The sequence below is a fragment of the Oncorhynchus gorbuscha genome, linkage group LG19 (genome assembly GCF_021184085.1).
Source record: "Oncorhynchus gorbuscha isolate QuinsamMale2020 ecotype Even-year linkage group LG19, OgorEven_v1.0, whole genome shotgun sequence".
Classification (NCBI taxonomy): domain Eukaryota; kingdom Metazoa; phylum Chordata; class Actinopteri; order Salmoniformes; family Salmonidae; genus Oncorhynchus; species Oncorhynchus gorbuscha.
This window is the reverse complement of record NC_060191.1, coordinates 22,495,752-22,520,537: the sequence shown is the minus strand read 5'-3', so window position 1 is coordinate 22,520,537 and position 24,786 is coordinate 22,495,752. Positions and strand designations below refer to the sequence as shown.

The following is a 24,786-nucleotide window of genomic DNA, read 5'->3' as shown; positions in this document are numbered from 1 at the left end:
ATCTCCCGTCTAGATTACTGCAACTCGCTGTTGGCTGGGCTCCCTGCCTGTGCCATTAAACCCCTTCAACTCATCCAGAACGCCGCAGCCCGTCTGGTGTTCAACCTTCCCAAGTTCTCTCACGTCACCCCGCTCCTCCGTTCTCTCCACTGGCTTCCAGTTGAAGCTCGCATCCGCTACAAGACCATGGTGCTTGCCTACGGAGCTGTGAGGGGAACGGCACCTCAGTACCTCCAGGCTCTGATCAGGCCCTACACCCAAACAAGGGCACTGCGTTCATCCACCTCTGGCCTGCTCGCCTCCCTACCACTGAGGAAGTACAGCTCCCGCTCTGCCCAGTCAAAACTGTTCGCTGCCCTGGCCCCCCAATGGTGGAACAAACTCCCTCACGACGCCAGGACAGCGGAGTCAATCACCACCTTCCGGAGACACCTGAAACCCCATCTCTTTAAGGAATACCTAGGATAGGATAAGTAATCCCTCTCACCCCCCCCCCCCCCCTTAAGTTTTAGATGCACTATTGTAAAGTGACTGTTCCACTGGATGTCATAAGGTGAATGCACCAATTTGTAAGTCGCTCTGGATAAGAGCGTCTGCTAAATGACTTAAATGTAAATGTAAATGTAAACCTAGAGTTTGACGGTAGATTTCTGTTGTCGTGGTTATTTCATTCACACTTTTACTTTGTCACAATAATAATTTGCATGAGTTATGTTACGGGTCTCATTACCATCCCCCCCCTAGACTATCGGGCCAAAAGGGATTCGTAACACCTTGATTACCAACAACAACGAGACAGCCTACAGGGAGGAGGTGACGGCCCTCGGAGTGTGGTGTCAGGAAAATAACCTCTCACTCAATGTCAACAAAACAAAGGAGATGATCGTGGACTTCACCCGATGTCACAGGAAGGCCAAAAAGATCATCAAGGACAACAACGACCTGAGCCACTGCCTGTTCACCCCGCTATCATCCAGAAGGCGAGGTCAGAACAGGTGCATCAAAGCTGGGACCGAGAGACTGAAAAACAGCTTCCATCTCAAGCCCATCAGACTGTTTATACAGCCATCACTAACATAAGAGGCTGCTGCCAACATACAGACTCAAATCACTGGCCACTTTAATGAATGGATTTAATAATGGCATCACTAGTCACTTTAAATAATGCCACTTTAATAATGTTTAAATATCATACATTACTCATCTCATATGTGTATATACTGTATTTTATACTAGAGGTCGACCGATTTAATCGGAATGGGCGATTTAATTAGGGCCGATTTCAAGTTTTCATAACAATCGGAAATCGGTATTTTTGGGTGCCGATTTCCGATTATTTAACTAGGCAAGTCAATTAAGAACACATTCTTATTTTCAATGACTGCCTAGGAACTGTGGGTTAACTGCCTTGTTCAGGGGCAGAACGACAGATCTTCACCTTGTCAGCTCAGGGGTTTCAATCTTGCAACCGCAGTTAACTAATCCAACGCTCTAACCATTGCACTCCACGAGTAGCCTGCCTGTTACGTGAATGCAGTAGAAGCCAAGGTAAATTGCTAGCTAGCATTAAACTTATTTTATAAAAAACAATCAATCATAATCACTAGTTATAACTACTAATCCAGTTTAGCAGGCAATATTAACCAGGTGAAATTGTGTCATTTCTCTTGCGTTCATCGCACGCAGAGTCAGGGTATATGCAACATTTTGGGCTGCCTGGCTCATTGTGAATTTTGTGAATTTTACATAATTATAACATACATTGAAGGTTGTGCAATGTAACAAGAATATTTAGACTTAGGGATGCCACCTGTTAGATAAAATACCGAACGGTTCTGTATTTCACTGAAATAATAAACGTTTTGTTTTCGAAATGATAGTTTCCGGATTCGATCATATTAATGACCAAAGGCTCGTATTTCTGTGTGTTATTATGTTATAATTAAGTCTGATTTGATAGAGCAGTCTGACTGAGCAGCAGCAGGCCCATAATCATTCATTCAAACAGCACTTTCGTGCATTTTGCCAGCAGCTCTTCGCAAGCACAGCGCTGTTTATGACTTCAAGCCAAGGGGAATAACTACTCCAAATCTAAAAGCGAGTGACGTTTGAAACAGTATTAGCGCACACCCAGCTAATGGCTGGTGTAACCAATGTGAAATGGCTAGCTAGTTAGCTGGGTGTGCGCTAATACTGTTTCAAACGTCACTCGCTTTTAGATTTGGAGTAGTTATTCCCCTTGCGCTGCAATGGCCGCGGCTTTTGTGGAGCGATGGGTAACGATGCTTCGAGTGTGGCTGTTGTCGATGTGTTCCTGGTTCGAGCCCAGGTAGGGGCGAGGAGGGGGACGGAAGCTTTACTGTTACACTGGCAATACTATAGTGCCTATAAGAACATCCAATAGTCAAAGGTATATGAAATACAAATGGTATAGAGAGAAATAGTCCTATAAATACTATATTAACTACAACCTAAAACCTCTTACCTTGGAATATTGAAGTCTCATGTTAAAAGGAACCACCAACTTTCATATTTTCTCATGTTCTGAGCAAGGAACTTAAACGTTAGCTTTTTTACATGGCACATATTTTACATGGCACATATTCTACATGGCACATATTACTTTCTTCTCCAACACTTTGTTTTTGCATTATTTAAACCAAATTGAACATGTTTCATTATTTATTTGAGGCTAAATTGATTTTATTGATGTTTTATATTAAGTTAAAATAAGTGTTAATTCAGTATTGTTGTAATTGTCATTATTATAAATAAAAAGTAGACCGATTAATCCGTATCGGCTTTTTTGATCCTCCAATAATCGGTATCGGCGTTGAAAAATCAGAATCGGTCGACCTCTACTTTATACCATCTATTGCATCTTGCCTATGCCGCATGGCCATCGCGCATCCCCATATTTATATGTACATATTCTTATTCCATCCCCTTACATTGTGTGTATAATGTAGTTGGTGTGAATTTGTTATATTACTGCACTGTCGGACTAGAAGCACAAGCATTTCGCTACACTCGCATCAACATCTGCTAACCAAGCAGTTGCCATACGGTCGGAGGCCAAGCAGTTGCCATACCAGGCAGTGATGTAACCAGTCAGGATGCTCTCGATGGTGCAGCTGTATAACTTTTTGAGGATTTGAGGTCCCATGCCAATAGGCTTTGTTGTGCCCTCTTAATGACTGTCTTGGTGTGTTTGGACCATGATAGTTTGTTGGTGATGTGGACACCAAGGAACTTGAAACTCAAAACCTGCGCCATTACAGCCCTGTCGATGAGAATGGGGGCGTGCTCTGTCCTCCTTTTCCTGTAGCCCACAATCATCTCCTTTGTCTTGCTCACGTTGAGGTTGTCATCCTTGCACCGCTAGGTCGTTGACCTCCTCCCTATAGGCGGTGTCATTGTTGTCGGTGATCAGGCCTACCAATGTTATGTCATCGGCAAACTTAATGATAGTATTGGAGTCGTGCCTGGTCTGCTGAAAGGTTAATTAATCTTCCAGTGTCTGGTGGAAAGAACTGAACCAGGTTTTCCTCTACGGTTTTACATGTGCTTAGCTCTATTCCGTTTCTTTTTATCTTGAAAAACTCCTCATTCCTTAACGATTACAAGCATACCCAAAGCATGACTAAGCCACCAATATGCTTGAACATATTGAGAGTTTCGATTTGCCCCAAACATAACATGTATTCAGGACAAAAGTTAAATGCTTTGCAATTTGTTTTTGCAGTATTACTTTAGTGCCTTGTTGCAAACAGGATGCATGTTTTGGAATGTTTGTATTGTACAGGCTGCTTTCACTCTGTCAATTAGGATATTGTGGAGTAACTACAATGTTGTTGATCCAGACTAAGTTTTCTCCTATCACAGCCATTAAACCCAGTAACTGTTTTAAAGTCACCATTTTCCTCATTCTGAAATCCCTGTGCGGTTTCCTTCCTATCTGGCAAGTTAGGAAGGACACCAGTATCTTTGTAGTGACTGGGTGTATTGATACACCCTCCAAAGTGTAATTAATACCTTCATGCTTAAAGGTATATTCAATGTCTGCTTTTTTACATTTTTACCCATAGGTGCCCTCCTTTGCAAAGCATTGGAAACCGTCCCTGGTCTTTGTGGTTGAATCTGTGTTTGAAATTCACTGCCCTAATGAGAGACCATACAGATAATTGTATGTGTGGGGTACAGAGATGAGTTAGTCATTAAAGAATCATGTCAAACACTGTTATTACGCACAGAGTGCAACTTATTTTGTGACTTGTTAAGCACATTTTTAATCCTGAACTTATTTAGGTTTGCCATAACAAAGGGGTTGAATACTTATTGACAATTCAGCTTTTCTTTTTTTAATCGATTTGAAGAAAGAAAAATCTAAAACATAGTTCCACTGACATGATGGGTTTTTGTGTATAGGCCAGTGACAAGCACATCTAAATTGAGGTATTTTACAATTCAGCCTGTAACACAACAACATTTGGAAAAAGTCAAGGAGTCTGTATACTTTGGTCTCTAACTGAATCATGTGACATTTTTGTCCCCTAAAAAAATTCAGCTTATGTCGCATTTGAATCCATGTCCTTTCCATACCATGGCTCATCTCCTGGCACACTTTCTCTATGTGTTGTAAATAATCTTGCGGACCACTCGAGAGGTGGGACAAGTACTGGATTGAGCTGAGTAGCTCAGGTGTCCGAGGCTTGGACACTCAACACCGCTATAACAAACAATGATCTTTATTAGAAAATACCAATTCATAGGACAGCTTGGACCAAAGATGTATTTACAATGACGGCCTAGGAACAGTGGGGTAACTGCCTTGTTCAGGGGCAGAAAGACAGATTTCTAACTTGTCAGCTCAGGATTCAATCTAACCTTTTGGTTACTGGCCCAACGCTCTAAACTTTCTAGGGAGTTTTTCCCTAACACCGTGCTTCTACATCTGCATTGCTTGCTCTTTTTCGATTTTTTTGGCTGGGTTTCTGTATGAGCACTTTGAGACAACTGCTGAAGTAAAAAGGCCTTTACAAATCAATTTGATTGATTAAATGTAAATCTAGGACACTCCAATTAGTATGATATGTTACGTTTCGTATGGTGTGAATGTCCATCATCCATTTCGTATGACATGTTACGAATTGGAATTTGTACAATATGTTACAAATTTGAAAAATATGATGTTACAAATTTCTAATTTGTTGTGGCTAACATTAGTTAGGTGGCTAATGCTAACATTAGCTAGGTGGCTAACATTAGCCAGGCTTGGGGTTAAGCTTAGGTAAAGGGCTAGGGTTAGGGGAATGGTTAGCTAAAGTAGCTAAAAGTAGTAAGTAGTTGCTAAAATGCTAACGGGCAACCTTTTAGGTTTCTAGACATTCGCATTATACGCCCACCCATCTTGCGTTAAAGGGATCGTTATGGGTGTAAGATGGCACAGTGATGTCATCTGTTGGTCAATGTTCATTACTGCAACTCTTGTGTTTTACCGGGGTGCTTGAGATACCCGGATGTGTTGTGATGTACTGAACAAGACTGGTTACTCGCATCAATGCCTCTGTCTCGTCATTTAACATTCAAACAGGATACCATGGGATTTTGACAATGAAGGCCTTTATCTACTTCCCCAGAGTCTGATGAACTCAAGGATACCATTGTTATGTCTCTGCATCCAGTATGAAGGAATGTGGAGGTAGTTTCACAAGCCAGTGCTAACTAGCATCACCACAATGACTGGAAGTCTATGGTATCTACTAGCATGCTATAAAAATGTATCCACAGTTCATCTGACTCTGGGAAGGTAGATAAAGGGCTTTATTGACAAAATCTTGAAGTAACATTCTGTCTTATGCAGGGGTTGGAACCAAAAAATTATTTCCCAATAATTTATTTCTGAACAGAACCATTATAACCATTAAAATACAGTTCTGAATCGGTTTTTAAACCTTTGAAATCTGATTTTAACATTAAATTACTACGGATAGAGCAGCTTGCTATGGAGTGGGCAAGCGCTGGGTATATAGTGATGAGATGCATTATCTGAATTAGGCTCAAATAATTATCTGGGATCCTTGGGACATCCCTACCCCATTTGAAGTTTAACATTTAAAAATATTAAGGTAAGGGTTATGGTTAAGATTAGGGTAGTGGTTAAAGTTAGGTTAGGGTTTAGTGTTGGGACATTCCAAGGATTCTGGATAGCACTGACCTTTTTCATTTCAGATCGGCAAATCAGATCATGACTCGTGACTCGCTCCATTGAGAAATCAGAGACGGAGATTATGGACTGCTTTGCTAGCGCTGGTTGGAATATGTTCTGAGACTCCGCCGATAACATCGACAAGCTAACCACCTCTGTCACCAGCTTCATAAGTGAATGCATCGGCGAAGGTTCGCTGCTCCTCCAATCAAAAGCCCTGGATAAACTAAATGACAGGGCTACCGCACACAGGGCTATCACAGACAACCCTGAGGCTACGGCTGAGGATAGGAACAAGTACAATAAGTCCCGCTACGACCTCCACAGAGTCATTAAACAAGCAAAAGGTCAATATAGGAATAAGGTGGAATCATACTACACAGGCACCGACGCCTGCCGAATGTTGCAGGGGCTACAGTCCATTACGGATTACAAAGGAAGACGCAGCTATGGTCTACCCAACAATGCCTCTCTTCCAGAAAAACTCTATGCATTTTATGCATGCTTAGACATTAACACTGTACTGTGCATGAGGGCCCCCACCGACCCAGAGGACTGATCTCGCGCTTTCGAGGCCGACGTGATTTAAGTTATTTTATGAGATCAACACTGGCAAGGCCGTGGGCCGGAGAGTGTTCCAGGGCGAGTTCTCAGCGCATTCACAGATCAGCTGGAAGGCATATTCATGGTCATTTTCAACCTCTCCGTGTCCCAGTCTGTAATCCCAACATCTTAAAATGACTGCCATCATTCCTGTTCCCAAGAACTCTAAGGCTTCTTGCCACAATGATTACCACTCTGTGGCCCTCGCATCTAATCATGAAGTGCTTTGAAAGGCTGGTTATGGAACACACCAGCAGACACCCTAAAAAACGTGAACTGCGGATACTAGCAAGGTTTACAAAACACAATATACATCAAAGCACCAGCTCCCCCGTCAAGACCTGCCTGCGCTCTCGGCCCTGCCTTATATCAGTTTCTCTGCCTTATATCAGAGTCCCGGGCAGAGTTTAGCAAGCAGGAGCAGGTATGAGCAATTAGTTAATTATTTGGACATGTCTTTTCTTACAAGCTGTCCCACAGTTTCATCACAGTATGACACCAAATAAAGGGGCGTTAATACTTTAGGGGTGGGGCAGAGGAGAGGTCAAAAACACAGACAACTGTGTTCTCTCATGTTTAAACCTGACACAGCAAGACAGCAGCCATTCCTGAACTAAACTGACTGAGGTAGAGGTAAGATTATTTAATTTTTTAAGATATAAACTGCATTTCCCATTTATAACAAGCATTCAGTTAATCAACTTTCCTTTTTAAAGTAGAACAAAGGAAATTGTGATTTTATATGAATATGTTGTATCAATATCCAATTAAATGTAAGTAGCTACTCGAGAGGATTGCAAATGTTATTGCCTATCATGAGGCATTAAAAAAACATGTATATCTGGTTTCTAGAGGTGTCAGCGTAAAGTCATTTTCATTCCTGTATATTTACACTGGGTTCAGAAAGTATTCACCCCGCTTGACTTTTTCTACATTTTGTTGTGTTACACCCTGAATTTAAAAAAAATATTTCGATTTTTATTCACTGGCCTACACACAATACCTCATAATATCAATGTTTTTTGCAATAAAATAAAAAATGAAAATCTGAAATGTCTTGTCAACTATTCAACACCTTTTGTTATGGCAAGCCTAAATTAAGTTCAGGAGTAAATATATGTTTAACAAGTCACATAATAGGTTGCATGGGCTGACTTTAAAACAATTACAGAGTTGAATGTCTATGATGGGAGAAAACTAAGGATGGATCAACAACATTGTAATTACTCCACAATACTAACCTAATTGACAGAGTTAAAAGAAGGAAGTCTGTACAGAGTAAAACATATTCCAAAATGTGAATCCTGTTTCAAGAAGGCACTAAAGTAATACTGCAAAAGATGTGGCAAAGCAATTAACTTTTTGTTTGGGGCAAATCCAATACAACACATTACTGAGTACCACTCTCCATATGTTCAAGCATAGTGGTGGCTGCATCATGTTATGGGTATGCTTGTAATTGCAGCAGGACAATAACCTAAAACACAAGACCAGATCTACACTGGAGTTGCTTACCAAGAAGACAGTGAATGTTCCTGAGTGGCCAATTTACAGTTTTGACTTAATTAAATCTACTTGCAAATCTATGGCAAGACCTGAAAATGGTTGTCTAGCAATGATCAACAACCAATTTGGCAGCGCTTGAAGAATTTTGAAAAGAATAATGGGCAAATGTTGCACAATACAAGTGTGGAAAGCTCTTAGACTTACCCAGAAAGACTCACACTAGTGACGCCTCAAGGCACGCCATCTCAGTGCTTAAGGTGTCACTACAGACACCCTGGTTCGTATCCAGGCTGTATCACATCCGGCTGTGATGGGGAGTCCCATAGTGCATAGCCCGCAATTGGCCCAGCGCCCTCCAGGTTTGGCCAGGGTAGGCCGTCATTGTAAATAAGAATTTGTTCTCAACTGACTTGCCTAGTTAAATAAGGTTAAATGGTTTTGTTTTTTTACAAAAAAATATAATCGCTGCCAAATGCTTTCTACAAAGTATTGACTAAGGGGTGTGAATACTCTTGTTAATGAGATATGTATTTCTGGATTTCATTTTCAATACATTTGCAAAATTAAAAATGTTTTAACTTTGTAATTATGAGCTATTGTGTGTGTAGATGGGTAAGAATTGTGTACAATTTTATTCATTTTGATTTCAGGCTGTAACAACAAAATGTGGAATAAGTCAAAGGGTACGGATATTTTCCGAAGACACTGTACATGCTCATAGTTTAGCAATTCACTCTTTTGCTTAAATAGCATGAGCTATGAATTCATTATTATAATGCGTTGTCACTCCCAAAATCAAATCTTTTCAAATAGTTGTAGTGTTGGGAACAGAAGTAGGGGTCACATTATATTTGATGGCAGGCCACAAATGGTCTCTGAAAGGTATTTACCTATCTTGATGGCTGTCCCTCAGACAGCTTTCCTCCTATACATACTTTATGTCTTGCTATGTCTCTGTCTAATCTCCACTGAGTGTACAAAACATTAGGAACACCTTCCTACTATTAAGTTGCACCCCCCTTTGCCCTCAGAACAGCCTCAATTCGTTGGGGCGTGGACTCTACAATGTGTAGGGATGCTGGCCCATGTTGACTCCAATACTTTCCACAGTTGTGTCAAATTGGCTGGATGTATTTTGGGTGGTGGACCATTCTTAATTCACATGGGAAACTGTTGAGTGTTAAAAACCCAAGTAGTGTTGCCGTTCTTGACACACTCAAACCAGTGCGCCTGGCACCTGCTAACATACCCCTTTCAAAGGCACTTTAATATTTTGTCTTGCCCATCCACCCTCCATTCATTCATGTCTCATAAAAATCCTTCTTTAACCTGTCTCCTGCCCTTCATCTACACTGATTTGAAGTGGATTAACAGGTGACCTCAAGGGATCATAGATTTCACCTGGTCAGTTTTGTACACTCAGTGTATATTGTTACTATGCAAATGGATGACACAACACAGGATGTGACTTTTTGTTTCTGTGCAGAGTATGAAATAACCTGTTTGACATCATTTTACCCCGCTGGCATAAATAGGGTACTGCGCTATCAGGAATCTGGGAGTGCCTCAATTGTTGTTGGTTGGTATTGATTGGATTAGAATACCAGTTTAGAATTAATATAATTTCCACCTTAATATATGAGAAATTGGTAGTATAGTGTCCGAATACCCACACTACATACTTAAACTGCATACTATGTACTCATCGTTGCATAATATTTAGCACGTACCATTTAGTAAAAAGTATGTCACGGCTGCAACGCAGGAGCAGCTCCTGACTGGCTGGGTAGGTGGGGCGGGACCGAGTGCAGGTAGATTTTTTCCGAATTCAACAGACATGCATCCTATTAACCAGCCTGATTTCCCATTTGATTAATTTCTGTAAACTCGGAATAGAATAGGAATGGAGTTATAGGCCTACTCAGTCTGCCTAATCACATTCGACCCCATAGCCCATACAGCATCTCTCCTATTTAAAAAGGACTGAAGACAGAAAAATATAATTTGGTTCCATTTCAACATATTTATTAGTGAAAGAAATCAAAAGATGCTTTAGTAGGCCTATTTAGTTTAAAAAGCTCAGAGGAAGGCCAAGCGAACAATAACAACTTTTCAATGAGAAAACAGAAATCCATTTTGGATTAAAAAATAAATAAAACTTCTGTTTTCAAAGAAGTAGCCTACGATGCAATACTCGTGATCATTTTAAGGAAAACAAAAACTACTTAGCCTACATATGAACACTACCACAGAACCTTCGCTATTTGGCATCTTCACAATTAAGTATCCTAATCTTGTTTGGCTATTTGAAGAGACCTGGGGCCTTTCACTCGCAGCCCACCTCTTCCAATTCATTGTGGAATAGTGTGCATCGAATTTAAACCATATTCGATTTTCAAAAATTCACATATTAAAACATTTGATTTTCTCATACTGACAATGGGTCATGCGCGTTGTTTCCCGCTATTCGCTGATTCCGCTGGGGCATCCCCACCCACATCCTGTGGTGTAAAGTAACCTACATTCAAGAACTACTTAAGTAGTTATGCTGTATTTTTACTTTACTTTTTTATTTCTGACAACTTTTACTTCACTATATTCCTAAAGAAAAGTATTTACTTTTTACTCCATGCATTTTCATTACATTTTGAATGCTTGGCAGGATAGGAACAGAACATCCTGGTCATCCTTACTGACTCTGATCTGGCGACTCACTAAACACAAATGCTTTGTTTGTAAATTACGTTGGAGTGTGCCCCTGGCTGTCCGTACAATTTAAAAATAAATGTACAGTCTGTTTTGCTTAATATGAAGAATTTGAAATTATTTATAATTTTATTTTTGATACTTAAGTATATTTTAGCAGTTTTAAATTTGATACTTTCAAATAAAATAAAAATGCATTTGTCACATGCGCCAAATACAAGTGTAGACCTTTCCATGAAATGCTTGCTTACTTAAGCCCTTAACCAACAACGCAGCTCAAGAAAGTTCAAATATTTACTAAATAAACTAAAGTAAAATATTTTAATAAAAATTAACACAATAACGAGGCTATATATATACAGATATCGTGTCAGTGTGCGGGGGTAGAGGTTAGTCAAGGTTATTTGTACATGTAGGTAGGGCTAAAGTGACTATGCATAGATAACAAACAGCGAGTGGCAGCAGTGTAAAACAGAGGGGGGTGTCAATGTAAATAGTCCAGGTGGCCATTTGATGAATTGTTCAGCAGTCTTGTGGTTTGGGGGTAGAAATTGTTAAGGAGCCTTTTGGACCCAGACTTGGCGCTCCGGTACCGCTTGCTGTGCGCTAGCAGAGAGAACAGGCTATGACTTGGATGAATGGAGTCTTTGACAATTTTTCGTGCCTTCCTCTGACACTGCCTAGTATATAACTCCTGGATGGCAGGAAGCTTGGTCCCAGTGATATACTGGGCCGTACGCACTACCTTCTGTAGCACCTTACAGTCGGATCCCGAGTAGTTGCCATACCAAGCAGTGATGCAACCGGTCAGGATGCTCTCGATGGTGCAGTTGTACAACTTTTTAAGGATCTGGGGACGCATACCAAATCTTTTCAGTCTCCCGAGGGGGAAAGGTGTTGTCGTGCCCTCTTCACGACTGTCTTGGTGTGCATGGACCATGATAGTTTGTTGGTGATGTGGACACCAAGGAACTTGAAACTCTCAACCCGCTCCACTACAGCCCGTCAATGTTAATGGGGGCCTGTTCGGCCCTCCTTTGCCAGTAGTCCATGATCAGCTCCTTTTGTCTTGCCCACATTGAGGAAGAGGTTGTCCTGGCACCAGACTGCCAGGTCTCTGACCTCCTCCCTATAGGCTTTCTCGTTGTTGTTGGTCAGGTTGTTGTGTCGTCAGCAAACTTAATGGTGTTGGAGTCGTGCTTGGCCACGCAGTCGTGGGTGAACAGGGAGTAGAGAAGGGGACTAAGCATGCACCCCTGAGAGACCTCAGTGTTGAAGATCAGCGTGGCCGATGTGTTGTTGCTTACCCTTACCACCTGGGGGCAGCCCAGGATCCAGTTGCAGAGGTAGTGTTTAGTCCCAGGGTCCTTAGCTTAGTGATGAGCTTTGTGGAAACTATGATGTTGAACGCTATGGTGTTGAACGCTGAGAACACTGAATGCTGGGGCGGTATGCGAATTGGAATGGGTCTAGGGTTTGAGGTTTTGATGGTGTTTATGTGAGTCATGACCAGCCTTTCAAAGCACTTCATGGCTACCGATGTGAGTGCTACGGGGCGGTAGTCATTTCGGCACGTTCCCTTCGCTTTCTTGGGAACAGGGACTATGGTGGTCTGCTTGAAACATGTAGGTATTACAGACTGGGTATGGGAGAGTTTTAAAATGTCAGTGAAGACACTTGCCAGTTGGTATGCGCATTCTCTGAGTACACGTCCTGGTAATCCGCCTGGCCCCACGGCCTTGTGAATGTTGACCTTTTTAAAGGTCTTGCTCACATCGGCTACGGAGAGCGTGATCACACAGTTGTCCGGAACAGCTGGTGCTCTCATGCATGCTTCAGTGTTGCTTGCCTCGAAGCGAACATAAAAGGCATTTAGCTTGTCTGGTATGATCGAGTCACTGGGCAGCTCGCATCTGGGTTTCCCTTTGTAATTGTTTGCAAGCCCTGCCACATCCGACGAGCGTCAGAGCCGGAGTATTAGGATTCAATCTTAGTCCTGTAGTGACGCTTTGCCTGTTTAATGGTTCGTCTGAGGGCATCGTGAGATTTCTTATAAGCTTCCGGATTAGTGTCCCACTCCTTGAAAGCAGGCAGATCTAGCCTTTAGCTCGGTGCAGATGTTGCCTGTAATCCATGGCTTCTGGTTGGGACATGTACACACGGTCACTGTGGGGACAATGTCGTCTATGCACTTAGTCACCGGCTTCATCAATAATGTGGTATACTCCTCAATGTCATTGGATAAACAACGGAACATATTCCAGTCTGTACTAGCAAAACAGTCCTGTAGCGTAGCATCGACTTCATCTGACCACTTCCGTATTGAGCTAGTCACTGGTACTTCCTACTTTAGTTTTTGCTTGTAAGCAGGAATCAAGAGGATAGAATTATATTCATGTTAACCAAATGGACGGCAAGGAGAGCTTTGTATGCGTCTCTGTGTGTGGAGTAAAGGTGGCTAAGAGTATTCTTTCCTCAGGTTGCACATGTGACATGCTGGTAGAAATGAGGTAAAACGGATTTAAGTTTGCCTGCATTAAAGTCCCTGGCCACTAGGAGTGCTGCTTCTGGATGAGCAGTTTCTTGTTTGCTTATGGCCTTTTACAGCTCGTTGAGAGCGGTCTTAGTGCCAGCATCAGTTTGTGGTGGTAAATAGACGGCTACGAATAATATAGATGAAAACACTCTTTATAGATAGTGTGGTCTACAGCTTATCATGAGGTACTCTACCTCAGGCGAGCCATAACTGAAGATTTCTTTAATATTAGACATTGCGCACCAGCTGTTATTGACAAATTGACACACCCCCACCCCTCGCAAGTTCATTTAAAACCAGTTTCATTCATACTTTTACTCAAGTAGTATTTTGCTGGACTTTTACTTTAGTCATTTTCTATTAAGCTATCTTTACTTTTACTCAATTATGACAATTGGGTACTTTTTCCACCATGCGTATATCTAATTGTTCAGCAGTTGTCAAAGCCAAACTGAGAATGACATCTGGGCATTTAAAACATACTTGATTTTTGAAATGCTGCATACTATTAAACTTTATTTTTTTCACATACTCAAACAACCTACTATTTAGGACGCAAGTATGGGTAGGCTATTCGGACACGGCCACTGTCTGTAGAATTTCTCGGTTCTACAGTTGCAATATTGTTTGCTTTAGTTTGTAGTCAACAGACAAACCCTTCTCATCCACTCCATGATTTTCTTCGGAATTCTCTTTGTCTTTGTAACTATGAGAGAATTGACTTTGTAGGGTGTACTTTAACCTTACAATAGTACTATAACAATTGTTATGCAGAGGTCAATGCTTTAGTAGTTTTTGGTCACATTTCTATCAGATCTTGACCCCACTGCCCACCAAACCCCCTAGATGGAGTACTCCACCAAAACTCTTGCTGCTGGCTGCTTTGGGAAGATCTACAGGGAGAAGTACAATGACACCTGGGCTGCAATCAAGAAGGTGCCACAACACTTAATCAATAGGAGAGACCTGGAGAGAGAGTGTCAAGTATACAAGTGAGTATGACAGACAATGTGCTATCATGGTAGGTTGCTAAATGGTGATATCAGCACAGAGGGGAAGTATTTTGCTTCTTTTTTCATCTCTGTAGAAATATGGGAGATCTCAAATTTGTATCATTTATCTGAACTGTTTCTCCTAAGAGAATGAATTCTTGAAACTTTCTTGAGACAAATGAGCTCGGATTGAGACTTCCATTTGAGAAGCATGAGAAATAGATGAGATCTTATCATTGTATCCTCATGAGCTAATTTATTGCACCAGAAATGCCTTTTGAGCATTAAGGAGATGCATTATAAAAATGTGCATTCATTAAACACATTCAAGTATCACAACAACAGATTCCTTAAATGTTAACAACTTTTAATGTTTAATGGGGTTGTTTTATACAACATTGTCAAAAATACAAAGATAATGACTGAGAAGAGGTTAGATTGCTTTTAATACAAAATAGTATTGCTTGTAAAATATCAAAAAGTCCAAATATGGCCTTATCTAAAATAGGTGTGAAATTGAAAGTGCTGTCATTAACCCCATATAAAAAGGGCTGGCGCACACAATAACAAAAGTTGGTAGAGGTGCTGACTGACGGCAAGTAAAACTGTATGCTATTTAAAAATAGAGTCAAACACTATATACAGGCTCCCAGTAATTTATTGGGTAAACCACAAACGTTTCGCCACCCTATTTAGACGGAGCCAAAGTGGAAAACTCCCTGCAAAATGCCTGGGGGAGCTGTCTAAAAAGTTGTCAGTCAGCACCTACCAGGTACAAACTGTACCAACTTCACACTTGAACAGATGATTGTAAACATCTTACATGTGTCAAAATGAACCTGGGGTTCACCTGAAATGCAGATGAACCCAAATTAAATTACATAATTTATAGGGATTAGGGCTGGGAATTGCCAGGGACCTCATGATACAATATTATCGTGATACGATATGCTTTTGTGATTCTCACTATTCTATATGTATTGTAATTCCATACTGAGATTTTATTTTTTCTTCGATATTCCAAACATATTGCTCACCGACCATATGTCTGCTGCAGAGAGATGAGAGCCCATGCGAAAACAAGTTTTGATCAGTCACGGAAATAAGTGTTGAAAAAATTGGCTCCCTTTTTAAAAAGAAGAGGGAGAACAAGCAATGAAGAAAAAAATACTGGAGTTTTGGTGCAGGTACAGCCAACTAGCACCCAAAATTATATTGCGACATTGTCAAAATGATACAATATAGCGTCAAAGATTATATCCCGATATTTAACTGTATTGATGCTTAGCTTTATTACTATTAGGGTTGTCCTGATGCCAAAATATTACCCACAAAACAATGCCTGTGTAATGAGTATGATGGGAGACAGAGTGCTGGTTTCAAGCGCAGGGTAGGTGTTTTATTTGGTAAAGGAAAACACAGGAGGTGGCAGGGTCCAGGGACAGGCAGAAGGTCAACAGGCCAAAAACCTTGTCAGTGAGGATGGCCAAAAACTACGACACACAGGAGGACTAATATGGAATTAAACAGCGCTCTGACTAGAATGTGTACAAAAACAATGCCTCACAATGATGGGGTGTAATGAACTGAACTAAATAATGTGTGTAAATGACATACAGGTGTGTGAACAGGTGATCAGAATTCAGGTGATTGGGATCTGGAGAGTAAGCTGCGTTCAGGGGATCTGTGTGTTTGAGAGTGTGAGTTGGAAGCAGACGTTACAGCATGTGAAATTATCACGATACTACTGCAGAACTTTTTTATCACTGATATCCACATCTTGTATCAATATAACACTGAATTTTACCTCACGCTACGCTATTCACAAAATGTATATGACTGTGGTAGCTGCTGTTGTTGTGTGAGTGGTGGTTACGGTGTCTGCCGTGGTCTCTGGAGCCCAGGCTGTCTCATCTGTAGACCCTCTCCCCTCTCTCTCGCTCTGAGTGGTGCGAGTGGTGGGAATACAAATGCTCTGTCACGTGCTCCCTCCGGCCTCTAGGTCACCAGGCTGCTCGTTATGGCGCACATGTGTCACCATCATTACACGCACCTGTTTATCATCAGACTCTCTTGGACTCCATCCCTTCCCTGATTACCTTCCCTTTATATGTCACTCCCTTTGGTTCCTTCCCCAGGCGTTATTGTTTATGTGTCATGTCTGCATTTATGGTTCTTATTTTGTATTATGGTGTGCTTATTTATTAAAACACACACTCCCTGAACTTGCTTCCCGACTCTCAGCACACATCGTCACAGAATAACGCCACACCTAAGGGAAGCATCAGGGAGTGTGTTTTTTGTGTCAGGTGGAATGACGACGGGTCCGGGAGCCGCTACAATCTTTCATCCCTCCGCCGGCTCGCCAGGCACCCCTGCCTCCCCTGCCTCCGCCAGGCTTGCCCTGCCTCCACCAGGCTCCCCTGCCTCCCCCAGACTCGCCTGCTTCCGCCGGCTCTTGTGCCTCAGTTGGTTTGTCAGGTTACCATGCATCAGCAGGGGTGACGGTCCGCTCCTGATCCCGGGGTCGTCCCTTTGGTTGGCCACCTGCGGCTGGAGCCGAACGCGCCGGGGAGGGGGGTACCGTCACGTATGCTTTCTCTCCGGCACTAGGTCGCCATTCTCCCTGCTCAGCCAGATTGATAGGTTTCCAGCACCTCAGCAGAGGTAACCGGTCCGCTCCGGATCCCCTGGATCGTCATTTTGGTCGGCGTTCTGCGGCTAGAGCAGCGCGTCGGGAGGGTGTACTTTCACATGTACTCCCTCTCCGGCCTCTAGGTCACCAGGCTGCTCGTTATGGCGCACACCTGTCATCATCGTTACGCGCACCTGTGCATCAGACTCACCTGGAATCCAGCACTTCTCTGATTACCTTCCTTTATATGTCACTCCCTTTAGTTCCTTCCCCAGGCGTTTATTGTTCCTGTGTCATGTCTGTGCGTTGTTCATGTTTATTATTGTCTTACGTTGTATTTATTTATTAAAACACTCACTCCCTGAACTTGCTTCCCGACTCTCAGCGTACATCGTTCCATGCTCTAACTTAACAGCGTCTGTATGTAATAGAACATACGTTTGGCATAGAGGAACTAGGTCACTATATCTGCTTGGATAAAATAGCAGCTAGCAAGATGGAGATCAGAGGTTCTTTTTATTGAATGCATTTCACAAGTGGCTAGTTTTCAATAATTTCTCATGCCTCTATGACACAACTCTATACATCGTGTAAAAAGGCCATTCTGTTCCTCCTCTCTAGTCTCTAGCTACCCAGCTTTCCCGCAGTCCTGTTAGTTTGGCAGCTGATGCATTGTAAATGTTTATCATAAGAACTAGCCTAAACACATATTGGCACTGACAGTTAAAATTATCAACACTAAATAGACACTTGTTAACTAGCTAGCTATACATTTCACGATTCCAGAGTTTAAGAATACACAGTCTATTAGCCTGGTCTCATAGACTAGATGTAACATAGTAAATGTAAATCCAGGACACCCAATTTGTAAGTCGCTCTGGATAAGAGCGTCTGCTAAATGACTTAAATGTAAATGTAAATTAGAATATGTTACATTTGGTATGGTTACATAAGACAGAAGGTTAATTCTGGCAAAAACAAAATGAGGGTGGTTAGTCGGGGTCGATGGGTAGGGGTATAACGCGAACCTCTAACAACCTGAAGGTTGCGTGTTTGAATCTCATCACGGAAGACATTAGTATTTTAGCAAATTGTCAATTTTGCAACTACTTAGCATTTTAGCTAACCCTTCCCCTTACCCCTAGCCTAGCTAACATTAGTCCCCTAGCTAGCTATATCTAAAAAATAAAAAAATGTAAATGGTTAGCTGCTAGCTAAATAGCTACTCAGTTTCATATAGCAAGTTAGCTTGCTTGCTAGATAGTTGGCAAACAACTAGAAATAACAAGAAAATATGTTAATCTCTGGTAGCAAGCTAAGTTAAGTAGATGACTAGCTGATAAATAGTTAAATTTACAGCATTTGCTGTTCGGACACTAGCAATTCATACAATATGTTACAAATTTGAAAATACATATGTTATGAATTTGTATGATATGGATAACATTCGCTTTTGTTAGCCAACTAAAGTTAGATATACTGTGTACATTGTCCCCCTACCCCAGTTTTTTAAAAGTCTTTTAGTAGTCTACTTTGTTGAAAATTTTGAAGTCTTCTCGTTGAAATCACGGCTAATATTGTGTAGAGGCTTGATAATTGAAAAGACTACAGTGAGTGAATCTCTAGTGAGCTAGATAACTGAAAACATCCTGCCGAACGTGATGTGGTTGTGGGCCAGTTGCAGCAATTGGTCACAAAAGAAATGCAGCAATGAGAATATTATGTGAAAACAGACATGTTTGAGAAGGAGCATACAAATAATTGCAGTCATAATATAGTCAAATCAAGTTTTATTTCAGATATAGCTGTAATCTCATTGTCTCATGCATGGATACCTGTACAGGTGAATTAAATTATTTAAGATAATTTAGATCTATTATTTTGATTTGAATAAAACGAATATGAGCTACACGACGTAACCAAAGGTATGTGTAATACTTATTTTCCACCATAATGTGCAAATAAATTCATTAAAACTCCTACAATGTGATTTTCCAGATTATTTTTTTCTTCTCATTTTGTCTGTCATAGTTGAAGTGCACCTATGATGAAAATTACAGGCCTCTCTCATCTTTTTAAGTGGGAGAACTTGCACAATAGGTGGCTGACTAAATACTTTTTTGCCCCACTGTATATAGTGTATGTGGTTGTTTCTAGACATTTTTAAAAATAAGAAAATGATCTGTGTCTCATTTTGGTGTTAAAGTGAGCTCATTTGTGTCTATGATAAAATATATATATATATTTTAACCTTTATTTAATTAGGCAAGTCAGTTAACTCTTGCTCCTACCTGGCACGCAGGCGTCCCATCTAGAGCTCTGGAAATGCAAATGCGCTACGCTAAATGCTAATAGTATTAGTTAAAACTCAAACGTTCATTAAAATACACATGCAGGGTATTGAATTAAAGCTACACTCGTTGTGAATCCAGGCAACAAGTCAGATTTTTAAAATGCTTTTCGGCGAAAGCATGAGAAGCTATTATCTGATAGCATGTAACACCCCAAAAGACCCGCAGGGGACGTAAACAAAATAATTAGCATAGTCGTCGCTACACAAACCGCACAAATAAAATATAAAACATTCATTACCTTTGACCATCTTCTTTGTTGGCACTCCTAGATGTCCCATAATCACTATTGGGTCTTTTTTCCGATTAAATTGGTCCATATATAGCCTAGATATCGATCTATGAAGACTGTGTGATAAACGGAAAAAAATAGCGTTTCAAAAAGTCGACGATAAACTTTCACAAAACACTTCGAAATACCTTTGTAATGCAACTTTAGGTATTAGTACACGTTAATAAGCGATAAAATTCATCAGGAGGCGATGTAAATTCTATAGCTGTCCCGTCTCGAAAAGATGTCTGAAGAGAGCTCGACCAAAACATCCGGTCGGAGACCGGAGGGTTTCGGTTCCCTTGATTCAGTTTGACCAAGAATCAAAGCTGAATCAAATGACAAGACTCTAGACATCGTGTGGAAGCTGTAGGCACTGAAACCTCGGTCTCATGTAATTCGGTTCACTTTGAACAATTCCTGGAAGTAGCGCATGGATATTTATTTCCATTTTCAGTGGTCAGATTTTCTTGCACTTTTCGATGAAACGCACGTTCTGTTATAGTCACAGCCGTGATTTAACCAGTTTTATAAACGTCTGCGTGTTTTCTATCCACACATACTAATCATATGCATATACTATATTCCTGGCCTGAGTAGCAGGGCGCTGAAATGTTGCGCGATTTTTAACAATGTTCGAAAAAGTAGAGGGTCGACTGAAGAGGTTAAGAACAATGACGTCCTATACGGCCAAACCTGGACGACGCTGGGCCAATTGTGCGCAGCCCTATGGAACTCCCAATCACGGAGAGTTGTGATACAGCCTAGATTCGAACCAGGGTGTCTGTAGTGACGCATCAAGCACTGAGATGCAGTGGCTTAGACCGCTGCACCACTTGGGAGCCCAGTGGGAAACGAAGGGGGAAAAGATTATCTCTTCTTGGATTTTGCTTTACTTTGGGATACATGTGAAGATGAGGGTGCTGATGAAGGTCACTACAGAAGTGATTAGTTGTGCTGTCTGTAGACTCCAATGCCCTCATAACCCTTTCTCACCATTTTCTTTCACACTTTCTCTGTGACCTGGGACTCCAGTAAGGCAATTCATCCTAACATAGTGAAGCTTCTGGGTAATCCAACACTCAAGGACTCTAAGTGGATCATCCCCATGGAGTTCATCTTTGGAGAAGAACTGGAGACAACCATCTTCAAATCACAACAATCTCAAATACAGGTAGGCCTATGGATCCCACTGCTGCCACCAAACATGCATGTGACAGTGTTGATGGAAGTTCACATAGTTATTTATCAAATATATTTAGATTTTTTCTATCTAAGCATACAGGATTTTCAGGGTGCCTTCCATACCTATTACAAAAAAGTGCAAGTTAACTCATCAGTTGATTATGAAAGCCTTTGATCTCCCACAGTTAACTCCATCTGTAAAGGCCACCATCATCACAGGCATGTGTGAAGGACTACTTCACCTACACAGCAAAGATATCGTCCATCAGGACCTCAAGCCTGAGAACATCATGGTGAGACAGGCATTAAAATATTTTTTGTTGTTTTAATGTTCTTCATTAATGATGCAAGACTTTAGAAGCAGTTGTTCACCTGTTGTTGGGAATAAAGGACATTGTCACACTGACTGCTTAGATTAGATATAAAACTATATTTTTCCACCCCTCTCAAATGATCTCTTCCAGGTAGAGCATGATTCTCACAGAGCTGTGATCATTGATATGGGACTGGCCAAATTCTTCCGCAATGGCCTAAATTCTGCTGTGGATATGGGCAACGAGGCCTACTCTTCCCCTGAGGTCCTGCAGAGGCGGGGCCAACGAGACCAGCGTTCAGACGTGTGGGCTATGGGTAAAATCATTGCTGAACTCTGTGCCAGAGTCAGGCTGCACACCCCTAGTGTCTGTCCGGCTATGATCTATGAGATCCTCAGTCTCCAAGGACAGCAGTACTGTAATGCTGTCTGTAGGATGGTGCAGAGCGACCCCACAGTGCGAGCCACCATGGCCGGGATCATGCCAGAGATGCGAAGGGCAGGGGGAAGTGGCAACACCGGGGAGCAACAAAGAGGACATCTTCCGACACCCTTTCCTCACACTGAGGTAAAAGACCCATCGCCACGTCCTCATGCTCCCCCGCTATCAAGAGCTGAGTGCACAGCCTTGCCAAAGATTGAGGTCAAGACGACACTGCAACCACAACCCATACAGCGGTCACCTTCCCCGGCAAGATGGGAGCATGCAGCCTTGCCAATGACTGAGGTCAAGATGACACTGCAACCACAACCCGTACAGCGGTCACCTTCCCGGCAAGATGGGAGCATGCAGCTTTGCCAATGACTGAGGTCAAGACGACACTGCAACCACAACCTGTACAGCGGTCACCTTCCCCGGCAAGATGGGAGCATGCAGCTTTGCCAATGACTGAGGTCAAGACGACACTGCAACCACAACCTGTACAGCGGTCACCTTCCCGGCAAGATGGGAGCATGCAGCCTTGCCAATGACTGAGGTCAAGACGACACTGCAACCACAACCTGTACAGCGGTCACCTTCCCGGCAAGATGGGAGCATGCAGCCTCTCCAAAGCCTGAAGTCAAGAACTCACCATCTCCCCTTCCAAAGGTAGACCAGGGTAATGCACTGGTGGTTCCATCAGGCATGGTTCAACCCAGTCAAGATGTCATGAAACAACTTCTCTTCAAAGAGGCCCCAAAGGGTCTCCCATGCCCACTCCCCACAACGGGAAAGGTGCGAATCCGCCGCTATGAGCAAAGGAATGGGGAAGTGGAGACTTGGGAGCAAAATGAGGTAGAGACTGAAGGAGGGAGGATAGTCAAGTTTGAGAATGTGATGTTTAACAACAAGTCATAAGTAGGTTATTGAGAGGTTGTGAAATAGTTGGGAATTGATTTGACTCTGCTTCTGAAATAGATGGGAGTTGATTTGACTCTGGTCACTCTCCTTCCATCCTTCATTGTAAAATTCTGACATGTTTATGGAGAGGGGGGAGAGTATATTTGGGAGGTGGGATAAACTAATGGAAGAATTCTAATGTCCAGAGAAACTATACCGGATGTATTGTGCCTAAAAACAAAGCGACACAATATCCCACTACGTGAGACCAATATATATATATTAACAACAAAAGTTGTCTTGCACTGGTAAGAAGGAAACCTTGGAGTGTGTTAAGGTTGATTAAGGATTTAGGGATGATCTTGAAAGTACTACCACTTCTTCTAATGCTACATCATGTTACAATGTTGCTCATCTGGTTAGGTGACAGTGTACAGAGGCACCTGGAATCAAGTAACTATCTTTGAATGGTTTTGAAACCTTTTTGTATTGGGAAACTTATCCCTGTTTGCTAATCAGTTGTCTCTTTAGATCTATATCATACATTTGACTGTGTACATACAGTACCAGTCAAAAGTTTTGGGCACACCTACTAATTCCAGGGTTTTCCTTCATTTGTACTATTTTCGACATCGTAGAATAATAGTGAAGACATCAACACTATGAAATAACACATGGAATTATGTGGTAACCAAAAAAGTGTTCGACAAATCAAAATATATTTTACATTTAAGATTCTTCAAAGTAGCCACCCTTAGCCTTTGACAGCTTTGCACACTCTTGGCATTCTCTCAACCAGCTTCACCTGGAATGTTTTTCCAACAGTCTTGAAGGAGTTCCCATATATGCTGAGCACTTGTTGGTTGCTTTTCCTTCACTCTGCAGTCCAACTCAATCCAAACCTTCTCAATTGGGTTGAGCTTGGGTGCTTGTGGAGGCCAGGTCATCTGATGCAGCATTGCTCTCCTTCTTGGTCAAATAGCCCTTACACAGCCTGGAGGTGTATTGTATCATTGTCCTGTTGGAAAAACAAATGATAGACCCATTAAGCGCAAACCAGATTGGATGGCGTATCGCTGCAGAATGCTGTGGTAGTTGGTGCTGGTTAATTGTGCCTTGAATTCTAACTAAATCTGTGTCACCAGCAAAGCACCCCCACAACATCACACATCCTCCTCCATGCTTCACGGTGGAAACTACACATCCAGAGATCATCCGTTCACCAACTCTGCGTCTCACAAAGACACGGCGGATGGAACCAAAAATCTCCAATTTGGACTCATCAGACCAAAGGACTGATTTCCACCAGTCTAATGTCTATTACTCATGTTTCTTGGCTCAAGCAAGTCTCTTCTTATTATCGGTGTCCTTTAGTAGTGGTTTCTTTGTAATAATTTGACCATAAAGGCCTGATTCAAGCAGTCTCCTCTGAACAGTTGATGTTGAGATGTCTCTGTTACTTGAACTCTGAAGAATTTATTTGGGCTGCAATCTAAAGGTGCAGTTAACTCTAATGAACATATTCTCTGCAGCAGAGGTAACTGAGTCTTCCTTTCCTGTGATGGTGCTCATAAGAGCCAGTTTCATCATAGCACTTGATGGTTTTTGCGACTGACTGCACTTGAAGAAACTTTCTTGAAGTTTTTGAAATGTTCCGTATTGTCTTAAAGGAATGATGGACTGTCATTTCTCTGCTTATTTGAGCTGTTCTTTCCATAATATGGACTTGGTATTGTACCAAATAGGGCTATCTTCTGTATACCACCCCTATCTTGTCACAACAGAACTGATTGTCTCTAATGCATTAAGAAGGAAAGAAATTCCACAAATGTACTTTTAAGGCACACTGGTTAATTGAAATGCTTTCCAAGTGACTATCTCATGAAGCTTGTTGAGAGAATACCAAGTGTACAAAGCTGTCATCAAGGCAAACGGTGGCTACTTTGAAGAATCTGAAATATAAAAAATTATGAAAAACCCTTGAATGAGTAACTTGTCCAAACTTTTGACTGGTAGTGTAGAAATAAGCAATTGCTTTGTATCAAATTTTTCTTACTCTTAAGAATAAAAGTAATTTTTCATGACTATGCTGTTATCCTCTTTACAACAACAGTGTACAAAATAACCTTTTGCAAGACTGCCAACCAGAGCTATGTTCA

General features: G+C 41.7%; 1 protein-coding gene across 1 annotated transcript; it reads left to right on the top strand.

The window, feature by feature from the left end:
- Positions 1-7,391: 7,391 nt before the first annotated feature.
- LOC124004858 (serine/threonine-protein kinase Nek8-like) lies at positions 7,392-22,111 on the top strand. Its single transcript, XM_046313687.1, has 5 exons — positions 7,392-7,444; positions 14,406-14,551; positions 20,844-20,982; positions 21,179-21,286; positions 21,458-22,111. The coding sequence occupies exons 2-5, from the start codon at positions 14,406-14,408 to the stop codon at positions 22,109-22,111; spliced, it is 1,047 nt and encodes a 348-aa protein (XP_046169643.1). The 5' UTR covers positions 7,392-7,444.
- The last annotated feature ends 2,675 nt before the right edge of the window (positions 22,112-24,786 follow it).

Bases quoted from the DNA above. Each gene is read 5' to 3' on its own strand.
- LOC124004858 (XM_046313687.1), top strand. From the start codon at position 14,406: ATGGAGTACTCCACCAAAACTCTTGCTGCTGGCTGCTTTGGGAAGATC. The intron at 14,552-20,843 runs GTGAGTATGACA...CTGGGACTCCAG, and splicing joins AGAGAGTGTCAAGTATACAA to TAAGGCAATTCATCCTAACA. The intron at 20,983-21,178 runs GTAGGCCTATGG...GATCTCCCACAG, and splicing joins CACAACAATCTCAAATACAG to TTAACTCCATCTGTAAAGGC.